Here is a 14210-nt window from a genome sequence, read left to right on the forward strand (position 1 = left end):
CCAGTGGAACTGTGCAGGGGGGGTGACTTGGAGGCCTGGTCATGCCCAGTGCCCCGTGGAGTTAGGGTTAGGAGCCAGCCAGCCTTCAGGTGTCCAAGGGGCTCACATTCCTGTGAAGCTATTCAAGGGGATCAATTAAGTGTTTGTTGAGTGAATGAGTGAATGAATGAATGGCATTTACTCTCCAACTTTTCTTCTCTTGGCCTCGGAGGAAATCTCACAATTTACCTCTTAAAGGGAGCAAAACTCAGAGCCTGTTTCAACTTCAACAAGAAGAATAACAGGAATTGCTCCCTGTGAGTGAGCCAGTCTGTGGGTGGGCCTTCGGCTAGCCACTGTCCGAAGGTTGTCCTCTCTAACCCAGCACCCGTGGGAGGCGGGCAGCAAAGGAGAAGTCAGGCGACTCACCTGAGATCACGCCCAGCACTGTCCGGTGTCCAGCCTCCCTGGGCGCCCATCGCCGGCTCCTCCTGGAGCGCACGCACACGTGAGCAGTGTGTGCTTCGCGCACAGGGAGTGCCCAGCGTAGGTCCGTTGCTATGTGATGGTCTGTCCAGCGTTGCCATAGCTCAGGCCATACACGTGGTTCATTCGACACACACTGCCCAGGCGCCGGCCGTGGCTGGGCAGGCTTTGGGGCCGCGTGCTGTGGTGGTTACAGGCACAGACTCTGAGGGCAGGCCGCCTTGGGTTCGAATCCATGACCTGCATTGAGTCGCTTTGGCATCCTGGGCAAGTCACTTCACCTCTCTGAGCCAACACTTCCTCTTTGTCAAACAGAGGTGTTTGACTTCCCTCGAGAGGGGAGACGATTCAGTGAGATTAGAGAGCTGGGCGCATTGTCGATGCTCATTAAATGTCAGCTTCTGTTATTATCCTTATATTTAGTCTGTGGAAGGACAACGATAAGATTTTAGCCCATGGAACCAAGAGATATGGAAAAACAATGATAAGTAATAATAAACTATGTGGCAGGCCTTGTCCCAAGCATTGTATATGCATTAACCAATCTGATTCCTCAGGACAGTCTTACAAGACAGCTACGCTCTCCCAATTTTACTAATGAGAAACTGAGCACAGAGAGGTCAAGCAACTTGGAGAAGATCACACAGCTGCAAATGGCAGTGCAGGGTTTGCCCCTTAGGCTGCCTGGCTCCAGAGTCTGCACCCTTGACTGGTGGCTGCTCTGCTCTGGAAGAGCGTAGAACCAGGTCAGTTTGGCTGGGCACCTTGCAGCTGCTCTGAGCCACTGGCTCGTGTGGTGAGGTGGAGAGGGAGCCCTGACCTGCAGGGGTCACTGGGGATGCAGGTCGAACCCTTTTGTGTCTAACTAGAGGGTCCCGCACGAATGTGGTCCCTGGATCGATGCCAGCAGACAAGCAGGGCCATCTGAGACGCCCCTGAAGAACCCCCACTGAGGCGTGGTGGGCGTCCCTGGTGGGCGTCCTGGTGAGATGCCCGGCTCTCGGTGGCTGTGGCAGGGAGCTTGCCTTGCGTTGTAGGGAGCCTGGTTCTGCTCTTTTGACCCCAAGAACTTGCCTCCCCGCCCAGGGCCGCCTTCTGCAGGGGGAATCCCTGTTGCTCAATTTCTTTTTTCCAAAACGCATCCCTGTTCCCATCTCCATGGACCTCTTGGCCGGCACAGGCGCTGCGGGGTGGGGTGGAGTGGAACAGCTGACGTTTTCCAAGCAAGGGGAACCCCAGCTGGTTCTCACATTAAGGAAAGGTGACAGCCTCCTGGGCTAATCTTAGCCCCCACGTTGGGTCATCGGCACCACCAGCTCCAGTGTTCTTTTTATAGCCGTGGACTGAAATGGAATTGGTGGTTTCCAGCCCAGCACGATGACAAATTGAAGAACGGTGGAAAGACCGTGGCGAGGGGCAGCACGGTGTTCCTTGAGTTAGACAAGCCTGGTGTTTTGGAAAAAGGCCTCTTATTTATAGCAGCAGTAATAAGGAGGAGGAGGATTTTTTATTACTAATTTTAATTCTTTTCAGGACTTCCAAGAGCCTGTATGAACTGGCCTTCGCCCATCACCTGTGATTTCAGCTTTTTCGACTGTCCCCCTTGCTCACTTGGCGGTCGCTACACGGGCTTCCTTCTGTCCCCAAACACCCCAAGCTCATTTCTCTTCCATCATGTCTTTATGAAGCTGCACCCTTCTGTCCCTTCAAGTCTCCTTGACTCTGGGCTCTGAAGTCAGCCACCCTCCCGCACAACCTGTCTGCTTTGTCCCATTGTCCTGCTCTTTGTTCTTGGTGGCACTTCGCTCTTCTGCCACCGTCTTGTCTGTTCGTTCACCCGTTCATGACCTGGTCCCCCGCACTGGACTCTTAGTCCCTTGAGGGCAGGGACTTGGCGTTGCTGCTGTCTCTGCGGCATCTAGAATACTTAGTCCCTGGCACATAGTAGGTGCTCACACGTATTGCTAAACAAACGTGTCATCCCTTGTGATTGTCACACCGGCCCCGAGAGGTGGGTGGCATTATCTCCATGTACAGATGAGGTGACTGAGGCTCGCAGAGGTCAGGTCATGGGCCCAGGTCAGCCCACAGCTGGTGACGGAGCTGGAAACCCAGGCAGCGTTTGCCATCAACCCCCTGAGGAACCGTTCTCGTCATGTCCATGAGGACAAGAGAAACCAAACAGCCACCAGGGCATGTCCTATTTGCCACCCTCAGTGATGGCCAAAAGCCTTTACATAGCCTCTGAAATGTAAAAAAATGCATAACCTCTTGGGCAAAGTTCACGCCGGCAAGTCCAGGCCGCTCCCGACTTCAGCGGGTCACCCTGGCCCCCCGCCACCCAGGCCCCAGGCAGAGTCGGGGGTCCCAGCAAAACATTGCAAAACAGGAAAAAATCTAAGGACACAAAAATAAAAGTGATGTGGCAGCGGAAACGAGGTTGCCATGGCTCCGGGTGACTCCCTGCTCCTGGGTGGGATCCAATGTTTTGGAAGCTTCCCCCCACATGACACAGAGTTTTGGAATTTTTCAGCTGGTAAATCTGTCTTAATGCGGGGCCCCGGCCCCCGCTAAGTAGCTCCCTGGCTGTCTCTCCTGCGGGGGCGTAGGTTGGCAAGGTGCCCTCATCGGCTTACTCAACTTTGAGACTTAAATTGTTTGAAGAGAATTTGTGTTTTGTTTCGTTGGACAATTTTCTTGGAACCGCCGGCCGGCGGAGGCTCCCATCACCTGTTGAGACGGCAAGTTGATCTTTCGGAGGGCGCGTGGGCGGTGGAACTCCCTCTTTCCCACCGAGTCATCAGATCCGCGCGTGAGTCATTTCATTACTTGGAGGTTCCCAAAGGTTGTATTTTGAGCCTCATTTAATAAATAGAAATGCATTTGCTTAAAATAAAATAAAATAATTTTTTTTTTTTTTTGCTGCGTTAAGTATATTTCCATGAATTCGTGCCCTGGAAAAACCGGAACCACCTTAGGGAAGGCACCCCTCCTTCCACCTGTCAGACTCCGCCGGCTCGCCCCCGGAGTGGCATTTCTGAAACAATAGACTTGGGATTGGGTTTCCCTCTGGGAAAGGTCAGACCCCGGCTGGGCTGGGACATGACTAAGGCTCTGCAGACCTTTGCCCTGGGTGACTCACGTCGACAGTGTCATCCCCGCCAACCCCCACCGGGGCTGGAGCCCACCGCTTCCAGCTGGCGGGGCTGCAAAGCTTCCATCCAAAGACAGGGGCCAGGCCGCTGCCCCGGAGCCCCACTGGGGACAGAGAAAATGGTCTCATTTTCAGAGAGCTGAACATTTGCCCAAACTTCAGTCCACTGCATGTAAGAACAGACTTCTGGGTGGAATGTGCAGGAATCCTGCAGTCCATTCTGCTTGGCTGCCTCTGGACGAGAATGCAGAGAAACGGGTCCTCTTGGGCCCCCCAGACTTTCCACAGGCCATTTTGTAATGTGCAGTCAGCAGGTTGGAATCCCCCTACCCACCAAGGAAATCATCACATCCATGAATGAACTCTCACACCCTTTTCTACGATCTTTTCTATACTCGAGGCTGCCTATTGAAGGGGTCGGCAAGCTGGATTGGGCATCATTGGCAGACTTGCCTTGAAGCCTGGACCAGCCCATTATTGCTTTCGGACTCAGGTTCCCCATCTCTAAAACGGGGTTGGTAGCGTTGCAGCGATAAAAGAAGACTGGGGATCGAAAAGCGTCAGCACTGCCCTGGCCGGTTTGGCTCAGCGGTTAGAGCGTCGGCCTGTGGTCCGGAGAGACCCGGGTTCGGTTCCCGCTAAGGGCACGTACCTCGGTTGCAGTTTGTCCCCGGCCCTGGTTGGTCGTGCGGGTGGCAGCCACTCGATGTGTCCCTTTCACATCGATGTTTCTCTCTCTCTCTCCCCCTCCTGCTCTATCTGAACAAAGAATGAAAAAGTGTCCTTGGGTGAGGATAAAAAAAAAAGAAAAGCGTCGGCACATAGCAGAAATGCCAGCGGACCCCATGCACCCCCTGGGAGCTCAGTTTACTTACCACAGTGCCAGGAGGGCAGGGTCCCGTTGCTTTGGGAGAAGAAGCCTGGGGGCTCCTGCCGGCATGGCCGGAGCTGGAGGGAGCTTGGCTAATGGCGGCTCCCTGCCCAGCTTTACGGATGGGGGGAGCCAGCTCACAGAGTGAGAGGGACCGGCTTCCCGGACTGGCAGAGCCGGTCAGTACAGGCTCAGTTCCCGGAGTGACCGGCTGGATAGAGCTGGTGGAGGTCATCTATAGAGAGGTGTCGTGCTTGGAGCGGGATGAAGAGGAGACACATGACCACGTGATGCCCTTGTAGCCTCGCTCTGCTCGGTCAGCCCCAGGGCGTCCATCCTCCTTCCCCAGGTGTTTGTTGAGCACCTGCTATGTGCAGGTTCTGTGCCAGGCCCTGGGGACATATGATAGGTGCGGTCCCTGCCCTCAGGAGGTGGGCAGTCTCAGCTTGTGTATAAACCAGTCACTTTGAGATGGGGAAGGTGCTGTGACGATGGTCAAACCAGGTCCTAGGCGCAAGAACCAAGGGTCTGAGGTCGGGGGGAAAATATAGGCTGTTCAGTTAAATTCAGATCTCAGACAAACACGTCCCGTGCAATGGCACAGTTTGGGATATACTTGTAGTAAAAAAAAAAAAAAGTATGCAATGTTTTCTGAAATTCAAATTTTACTGGATGTCTAGTGTTTTAGTTAAACTTGGCAACTCTGTAAGTGGTCAGGGCTTCCCTGAGGAGGTGGCTTTGAACACGGCCTTAAAGGCAGGGAAGAGGGAGCTGGTGGACAAAGGAAGAGTGTCGCCGGCAGAAGCACCCCCGAGGGCCACAGCCCAAGGTGGGGGTGCGCGGGGGTGAAGGAAGGCCAGGGCCCCCGCAGTGCGGCCGCTTGGAGAGGACTGGATCCCCGGGCCTGTGGGCAGGGTAGGAGCTCCGACTTCAGTCTGAAAGCAGTGAGTAGCTCTTGGAGGCTTTTAAGCTGGGAAATGACATGGTCTAGTTTCCATTTTAAAGGTTGTTCTTGCAATCTGGATGAAGAATGGACTTGGGGGGTGGGGACAAGTGGAGGCTGGGAGGTGAGTGAGCAGCCCCTGCGGCTGTCCAGGTGAGGAGTGGAGGGCTGAGCCCTGGGGCAGGAGGAGAGGGGAGGTGTTGGTGATCAAGAACCCTCCATATCTCACTGAACGATTTGGGCAGTGGTACCATTCAGGTGGGTGAAACCCTAAGCTCAGGGGACCCTCCCAACCTCCCCCATTAAGGGAGCACCCGCTGTTTTGCTAGTTAGCAGTCCTAAAGCAGACCGGAATGACTCCCATCGTCTTCATTTGGCTAATTTTTAAAAGCCGGGACTGGGACGCATCATGCACGGTCTCCTAACCCAAACTGACGTTCCCATCTCCTCCCTTTTGCCTGGAGCCCATGTCGTGCCTGCGGCCCCCGTGAGCACCGATCAGCTTTCCTCCTCCTGAAGGCCCCCTCCTACCTCCTGTGAGTGCTGGACACGCGCCCCCGCCTCATCGGGCCGACTGCCGAGACTCCGGACCCCACGCCAACCCCGCTGCTTCCTGGCACTCAGCTCCGCCGTGGGCTCCAGAGAAACACCACGAAACCGCGGGAGCGAGGGCCCTGGTCCGCACGCTCTGGGCCCCGGGGCGTGTTCCTCTGACACTGCAGCCAAGGGCCATGGGCGACATGATGTTAATCAAGCCAGGCACACCCCCCACCCTGGTTTTGTGTTTTTTTTTCTGCTTTCAGACTCTTGCTAAGTCTTCTCTAGATCCAAGCTCTTTGCCCAAAGAGGTTGGCCCTTCTCTCTTCCCCTCTGAGTAAGACTTGGAAGGGCCGTTTCCGCGCTGGCTGCCAGTCCCTGTTAATGTAGGATGGGGGAAGTTTGCCCGAACATCTGCTCGAGAGACCGAAGTCTTTTATTTCATCTCCGCCCAGAGCAGTAGAAGCGTACTTGATCTTCTCGGGCCTCTGCTGTTCTGGGCGGGCCTTCCCAGAGGCCCCGGCCTGGGTGTGGGAGGGGAGGTGGGTTCATGCAGAGCTCAGGGCCGCGTTGCTCTGTTGCTTTCGACTCCTTGTCTTCACCCGTATTCCAGCTCCTTCCTCCAAGGCAGTTCCCCAAGGATCCCTCAGTCAGGGCTCAGCAGTTTCTCTTTGTGGGGTCTTTTTGCTGGAGAAGTCAGCAGTCAGACGTTCCCTGAGCTCTGCCTGTGGGTCAAGCACTGGGGAACCTGCGGTCAGTTTGTTTATTCTGCCGGTGTTTATTGAGCACCTGTTACCTGTCAGACACGTGGTGCTGGGGACGAAGCAAAGAGCGAGCCAGGTGGGTGCATGGCCCTGCTCTCGGAGCGCACGGCTTAGCAGGGGGGGGAGGGGGAAGTCAGCAGGCAGACAACATGATGTCAGAGCGTGGAAGGTAGGCACAGAAAATGACAGAGGAGGGGGGACAGGCCGGGGGGACCTCCTGGAGCTGGACCTAGGGGATGGGAAGGAACTGGTCCTGGTGAGGTCCGGAGAAGACCAAGCATGGTTGGTGGAGGGCAGAGGCCAGCGTGGCGGAACCGAGTTGGGGAGGGAAACCGAGGAAGGAGGCAGGGCCCCTTCCCAGCCAAGGTGAGGAACCTTGAGTCATGTCTCTTCTGATTCTGATGGGACTTGGGGCCTGTCTTTCTGTCTGGGGTCCTTGCCTGCAGGAAGGCGTGTGTGGCCGGCATCGTGGCCCCAGAAGCCCGCACAGGGGTGTGCAGTAGGAGCTCAACGTGTGCGTGTGGCCCCTGCCGGCCCCCATCTAAGACCATGGCCCCAGAGGGCTCTCGCGAGACAGGCCAGTCAACAGGCGGTTGCAGTATACGGTTTCATAAGAGAAACACTTTATTTTAGTAAACACTAAAGCATACACACAACGTCACCCACAGTTCTACCACGTTTCTTGACTCCTTCGAGGGAAGACGTGAGGGTCTCCCCTGATCCGTCCAGTCCCAGCTGCAGGGGTGTGGCCGTATGAGTAGCTGAGACACAGTTGCCCCAAGTTTAAGCAGACGTATTTGTGCTCACAGAATTGCATAGCCCTGCAACACTTAAACGTTCTGTCTTCTAAAGTAACAGACACGTTTCCAGGTCAGAAAATATGATCTTCCTTATTCTAAGGGCTGCCTGGTATTCCTGGACCTTAGATACCTGCTGTTTCATACCAAGAATGGTTGGCCCATAGTTAATGCAACCTCCCCTCCCCAGGGAATACTTCCCACGGCGTTTTATTCACGGTGGTGAGAGCTGTCAGGCAGTGAACAGGAAGCTGTCAGCCAGTGACACCCACCAGAACACTTGGGTCAGGTGCCAGCCAGTTCTTTCTCCCTAGGGTCAGGTTCACGTGAAACATCACATTCTAAAATAATAATCGTGTGACCAGCACGCACATGGGCCGGGCGTTTTGCTAAGCATTTACATATATTTTCTATTTCAAGTCTTGCCAAACTCTTTGAAGTCAGTACATCAACTTTATTACTCGTCTACGAGGAAACCGAGGCACAAAGCTGCCACTCAAAGGCCACACAGCTAGTAAAGGGCGACAACAGGACTTGAACCCAGACGGCGTGACATCAGGCTGAGAGAGCCTCCTGGGAGCTCAACCCAGAGGCTGGGACTAGTGTGTTCTGTTGGTGAAACCCCAGGGCCTGTGTGCTGGGAATGCAGGGTGGGGTGCAGGAGGAGCCCAGGAAAGTGGCCTAGAGGTACTTTGCAAACCACACGTCCCTTGGAGACCAGCCCCCTGAGTGTGCCTTCCCCGAACTCCACGCAGTCGAGGACAGCATAGCAGTTTCCCCTCCCCTTGGGGACTTGTTTGTCCGGAACGGAGTGTAGACCCCTCAGGAGAGGCAGAGCCAGGCTGGGTCTGTGAAGCTGCCTGATTAGGTGGAATCTCATTTTGAAATGGCAGCACATAATATACCGTTGATCCTTTTAACCATTTGTAAGTGTGTGACTTAGTGGCATTCAATATTCACAACGCTGTGTAACCATCGCCAGGATCTATGTTCAGAACATTGTCACTTTATGAAACAGAAGCTCTGTGCCCTTTAAACAGTAACTCTCCCGCCCCTCCCCCGAGTCCCTGGTGACCTGGTTGGTCTTCAGGTCATGAATTGCTCTCGCTGTGGACCTCGTGTCAGTGGGATCATGCAGGATTTGTCCTTCTGTGTCTGGCTTATTTCACGTCGCATAGTGTTTCAAGGTCTATCCGTGTTGTGGCCTATGTCAGAATTTCCTTCCCTTTTAAGGCTGAATAATATTCCGTTGTACGTACAGGGCACGTTTTGTTTATCCGTTCATCTGCCGATGGGCACTCGGGTCCTTGGCACCCGGTGCAACCCTGCTTTCTTGGAAGGAGCCCTCTCCTGCCCCGGCCACCACTTAGATTGTGACTGTATCTGGTTTGGGTGATTCTGATTCTAAGCGTGCTGACAGATGGCTGAGCACCGGGTATGCAACGAGGGAGACAACCCTGAAGATGTCCTGAACAACAGGGAGACAGTGAAAGCGGAGGTGGGGTACCCAGGGTGCTACATGAGCCCCGAGGGGAGAAACTCGGTCTGACCGGAGACCGCAGTAGAGGCCTGCCCACCTCACTAACTTGGCAGAGCAGCGGCACGGGCGCAGGACTCTGAAACCCCGTAACGTTGGGGTGATAAGGAGTACCAGGCGGCCTGGGCTCCAGCCTGGCTTTTCTGCCCTCGGCTGTGTGTCCCGGGGCCAGTGCGCTCACCTCTCTGTGCCCGAGCATCCTCACCTGGAGCTGGGGTGATGCTCAGACCTGTGGCCCAGGGCTGTCCGCGGGTTAAACTGGCCCGTACCTGCGCAGTGCTCTGCGCTGCTTCACACGGGGTGAATGCGGACAGGCGGCAGCTGCTGTTTCCCTGGGCAGGATGAGAAGGTTGCTCGGGGAGGCAGGTGCAGAGGCGGGGCCAGGAATGCAGGCCGCCAGGGCCACCGTGGAAGGTGGGGTGGTACCTGGCGGCACAGGGGGACAGGGAAGGGTTGAGGAGCTGTGCGTGAGCCCTCATGATGGGCGTGACCCTGGAAAGATCCCGCCTAGGGAGGCCCTTACTCCAGCTTCCCAGGACGCTGCCCATCATCTGTCTGCTTATTGACCATGAGCTTCTCTCCCCAAAGCATCTCCGTCGGCGTTGCACTGTGCCCGCAGTTCTTTAAGGACTCCGAGAGCTGTCCACTGCCTGCCCCTGGACAGCCCCCCTCCTCCGGGCCTCCGTGTCCCCTTCGGATGGTGTTGGGCCGGCTGATTTCTGAGGGTACTCTCAAACCGCCGTGCACCGGAATTTCTGTGGCTGCGGGTGCAGTTTTACATGTGCCCACCAGAGATGGAGAAGGGTGGACTTGGGGAGAAGGACTCCCTCCTATTTCTTTCGGGCCCGTAGACCGTGAGAACTCTGCTCTCGGCGACACCCTGGCCATCACATCGTTGTTTTGCCTTCTCTGTGCTTTGTCTCCCACTGTGGCCACGCGTCGAGGCAGTGAGCTGGGGGTGGCAGCCTCATGAACCCCGCTTAATTCTTCCCGGTCACTTTTGCAGGTGGTGCTCCCTTTCCTCCCAATTGTAAGACTTCTGAGAACAGTCTTTGCTTTGCAAAGCAAGTCAGACTCACACAGGATAAGGGCCCAATGGGAAGGACCAGGGTACCTTGTCGGTGGAACTCAGCTCAGCCAATGAGAGGTTCAGGACGAGGTAGCACACCAGCCGCAGCAGCGCATTGTTAATGTCAATTTCCTGTTACTCTTCTCACTTCCGCTCTGGCTGCAATGAGCCAATGAGAAGGCCTTTTGGAGAGACCCACACCTAATTTGTACAACCACCTGAGAGGTGGCCACATGTCTCTGTTGGATAACCTTTGACCTGTTTCTGAGCAAGGAATAAGGATTTTCTCTGACTGGTTCTGTTCAGGGCTTTGCACGTAGAAAATACCATTTTTATGACTTCACGTTCCTTGATGTCCATCTGTCTACCTCTCTTTTCTTGCTTCCTTCTGAGCAGTGGCAGAAGTTACCTTCTGGCTCTTTCTTGGGCCCAGCAGCAGGCTTCGGGACCACTGACACTTTTGTTGGCTCGGGTGTGTCCGGGGAGGTGGGGTGGTATGACCTGGTCCCTCCCACAGGGATCTTACGCTCCAGTGGAAGTCCGTGCGTGGACCACCTTCCCTCTCCCCTTTGACACCCCCACAGCTCTCGGTGTCATTTCCGGAATCGCTCCCGATAGACCTGTCACCCCTGTCAGGGTGGCTTGGTGCAGAGACCCTAGCTGGGTCATTGCTTGTTCATTGCTAGGAGTATCTAGACCCCCTCAGCTGTGGGAGCAATCACACGACTCCTTATTCATTGCTATGTTGGGGACTGTGTCCTATACTAAGTTCAGATAATGGATGGGCACCAGATTTCTTTAGTTTCGTTCCTTAAGGGTTCAAAGCAAACCTATTATAGAAGATGCTAATAGCTGTGCTTTATAAAGGGGGCGGCGGGGATGGATGTTGAGGGGGTATAATGCTAAGTGAAATAAGTCAGAAAGAGAAAGACAAAACATTGTGATTTCACCATTTTGAAATCTAAAAAATCCCCCAAAACAATAAAACCCCAAATGAACAAGTAAAATAAAATAAAACCAGAGAACACATCAGGGGTTAACAGAGGGGAAGGGGGTTGAGAAGTGGGGGAAAGTGGGGAAAAGGGTCAGTTGTATGGTGATGGATAGTAACTAGACTTTTGGGGTGATTACTTTGTAGTGTATACAGACGTCGAATTATAACGTTGTACACCCGAAACATAATTTTGTAAGAGGGGAAAGGGCTTTTGACCAAATGCTGGGACACAATACCTACGCTAGCCCACCTTGGAGAGCATGCGGCACGTGAGCTAGATAAAGGCTCTGAGAAGTCCTGCACTAAAGAAACCCATTTGACTTTGACTCGGCATTTCCCACATGCTTATTAGCTTGTAGAATTTGTTTCCCATTCTCGTAAACCCATTTAATAATCTTCAGAGCCAGTGTTCCACAAAACACCCTGGAAACACTGGTGGAAATGATTTGTTTGAGCCGAGAGCTGCCCCACGGCCGATGTAGGTGGTCAGCAAAAGAAATCTATTATTTGCAAATGCCGAGTTTTGTTTGGCTTGGCTTTTGGCCCCAAACTGGGGAGCCGGTGCTGCTGTGCTCCAGGGAAGGAGAGTTTACTACTGCGCAGAACCTCTCACGGGCTGTTGCAATGAGCCCCGTGAGATCCAGGCTGGCTGTTGACTGAAAGGTGAAGAGCGGGATCCTATGTTTCCATTCTCCCTGGTGACTCCTAAGCCAGGACATCTTAGGACAGACTATATGAGCCCCCTGCGTTCAGACAACCAAGAAGGCACATTTGGGACAGCCAGTGATCCGTAAGGGGGCATTTCGGAACTAGTCTTGGTTGGACGAAGCATATAGTAAAATATAATGTCTAACAACACTACTTTGATTTTGAAAGGACAAAAGCCATATAGGCCTTGAGATGCAGAGAAAAAGATCATGGTGATGGGATGATGGTCCGTGTTTCCCCTTATTTTCCGTTGTCACCATGCATTTTCTTTGCCAAAAGAAATACACATATATGAAAGTAAAAAGACATGAGTGCACATACGGACAGCCATAACACAAGTGCACAGTTCGCCATACTGAAATGATAGCCTACAAAACCCAAGATAAACAGAAGTTGGTGTGTTTTTGTCTTAAGTCTTTGGCTTCTAACAGTTCATTCAAAGTCTGTCATTTTTTAAAATTTTCCAGATGGGCAGCAGATCTGGGAGATGGAGGCCACGGTGGATAAAGACAAGAGCCAGCCCGTAAGCACCCGGATCAGATGGCCGAATCCCTGACTTGCTTCCTGCCCACCTCCCTCATGTTCTCTTTCCTTCCTTCTTTCTCTCCTTCGCCCAAGTCCCAGTGCTTAGGACCTAACAGGCACTCAGTAGGTATTGAATTGACGAATGAATGAGACGTTGGGTGAGCATCAGGCCCTCTGGTTTGTAACAGTGACCTCTTGATACATACTTGGATAGAGCGAGTGACTTTGCTTCCGCTGTGAAGTCAAATTCCCCTCCCACAGAACTTCAGCGGTAAACCTGTGGGGTGTGTCGGGAGTCCACCCAGACGGGCCGGCCGCAGGTGTCTGGGGCCTTGGATGGGAATGTAGACATTATGGCAGTGAAGATAATGACGACCCCTTCCTTGCAGAACATGCTTTTTGTCGAGATCCCCGAGTACCGGAACAAGCACGTCCGCACCTCGGTGAAGGTGAACTTCTACGTCATCAATGGCAAGAGAAAACGAAGTCAGCCTCAGCACTTTACCTACCACCCAGGTGAGGGGTTCTCCCCGAAGGCCCCCTGTGGGAGGGGCAGTGAGCGTGTGGGTGAGGACGCCAGGTGTCTGTGGCCAGCTGGGCAACCTCAGGCTGGTGACTCAACCAGCCCTGTTACCTCCCCTCTCAGATGGTACCTTCCTTGTAAGTTACAGAAATCAAGAGCTCACGAAGAGCTTAGCACAGGAAACTGATACCAATGATATAAGCTATGGCTGTTCTTAACATTCTCCTCTGGGAGGGTGGACTTGTTCAGGTTGCAAAGCTGGTGACTCCGGTCCCTGTCTCAGATGTGATCATGACAGGGAAACCTGTGCCCGAAAACCTGTGGAATCGTTAGTTGACCCCACTGTGGGTAGTCACCCCGTGGCCAGGTGGGATTCCTGGGTGGATAACCAGGCCAGGAGGTCTCATTCCCACGAAGTACTGCAGTTCTAGGAATGGTGACAAATGCCACTTTTCATCCATTCATTTGTCCAGGAAATATGTGAGGGCCAGATGCTGTTCTGAGCTTGAGACACAGCAGTGAACAGAACGGACACAAAGCCCTGTCCTCGAGGAGCTGATCCCTAATGGACAGGACTCAGATAATAAGAAATATGGATATTATTTATTATTATTAATGATGTGCAATTACGATCAGGCTGCAGAAACAGACTACGAGCTTCCCAAGGCTTAAGACAGGCCCAATAGCCACTTTCTGGGATTGGAAACCTACAGTCTGACACTGTCACCCAGGGTGTAATTTCTGTCCTGTGACAGCTTCACGGAGAGTCTCTGGGCTGCTAGAAGCATGGACCTGAGGGGCGATCCTGGGAGCCTAGCCTGGGGGGTGGGGCGCCTGGCTTTGGCGGGGTGCGTCCACAGGTTGTGTGGCCCCAGCCCAGGGCTGACGTGTCATGCTGTGAGCATCAGTGTCCCAGTGGGACCTCAAACTGGGGAGACCATCTCTGGGAGGGCTGCAGACTGCATTGCCACAGTCCTTTCTAACGCAGACATTTTCAGTTACGTTTTTTGGTGTTCTCACCTCTCATCTGTGGTGGTGAGGCCTCCCTGGGCCTGGTTGGCACGCACCTGTCTGAGCGTGGCCCGAGCAGGGGTCGAGAGGGTGGACTTTGGCATCTTGAGAAGTGGTTTCCATGGCTGGTGGCAAAGCTGCACGGGTGCTATGAGTGCTGGGCCCTGCCGCCTCCCCCCGGTACCTGAGGACGGGCCCACCTGACTACTGTCCTGTCTCCAAGTCATGTATCCCGTGAACAGAAAGCTGATTCCTCAGCTCCTGGGGCTGGATGTTGGAGAAGGAGAAATTCTGGTGACTGTCCTGGGTGGG

At 53.9% G+C, this 14210-nt stretch overlaps 1 protein-coding gene across 5 annotated transcripts in view; it reads left to right on the forward strand.

Moving 5' to 3' along the window:
- The window catches only part of NFATC2 (nuclear factor of activated T cells 2), a 142809-nt gene that overhangs the window by 92777 nt on the left and 35822 nt on the right, over positions 1 to 14210 (forward strand). For all 5 annotated transcript variants that reach the window (XM_036244331.1, XM_036244330.1, XM_036244329.1 and 2 more), the window contains exons 7-8: positions 12307 to 12362; positions 12754 to 12880. In XM_036244331.1, the coding sequence (XP_036100224.1) occupies positions 12307 to 12362; positions 12754 to 12880 (183 nt within the window). The remainder of the gene's footprint in view (positions 1 to 12306; positions 12363 to 12753; positions 12881 to 14210) is intronic.

The sequence above is a fragment of the Molossus molossus genome, unplaced genomic scaffold (assembly GCF_014108415.1).
Source record: "Molossus molossus isolate mMolMol1 unplaced genomic scaffold, mMolMol1.p scaffold_m16_p_6, whole genome shotgun sequence".
NCBI classification, from domain to species: domain Eukaryota; kingdom Metazoa; phylum Chordata; class Mammalia; order Chiroptera; family Molossidae; genus Molossus; species Molossus molossus.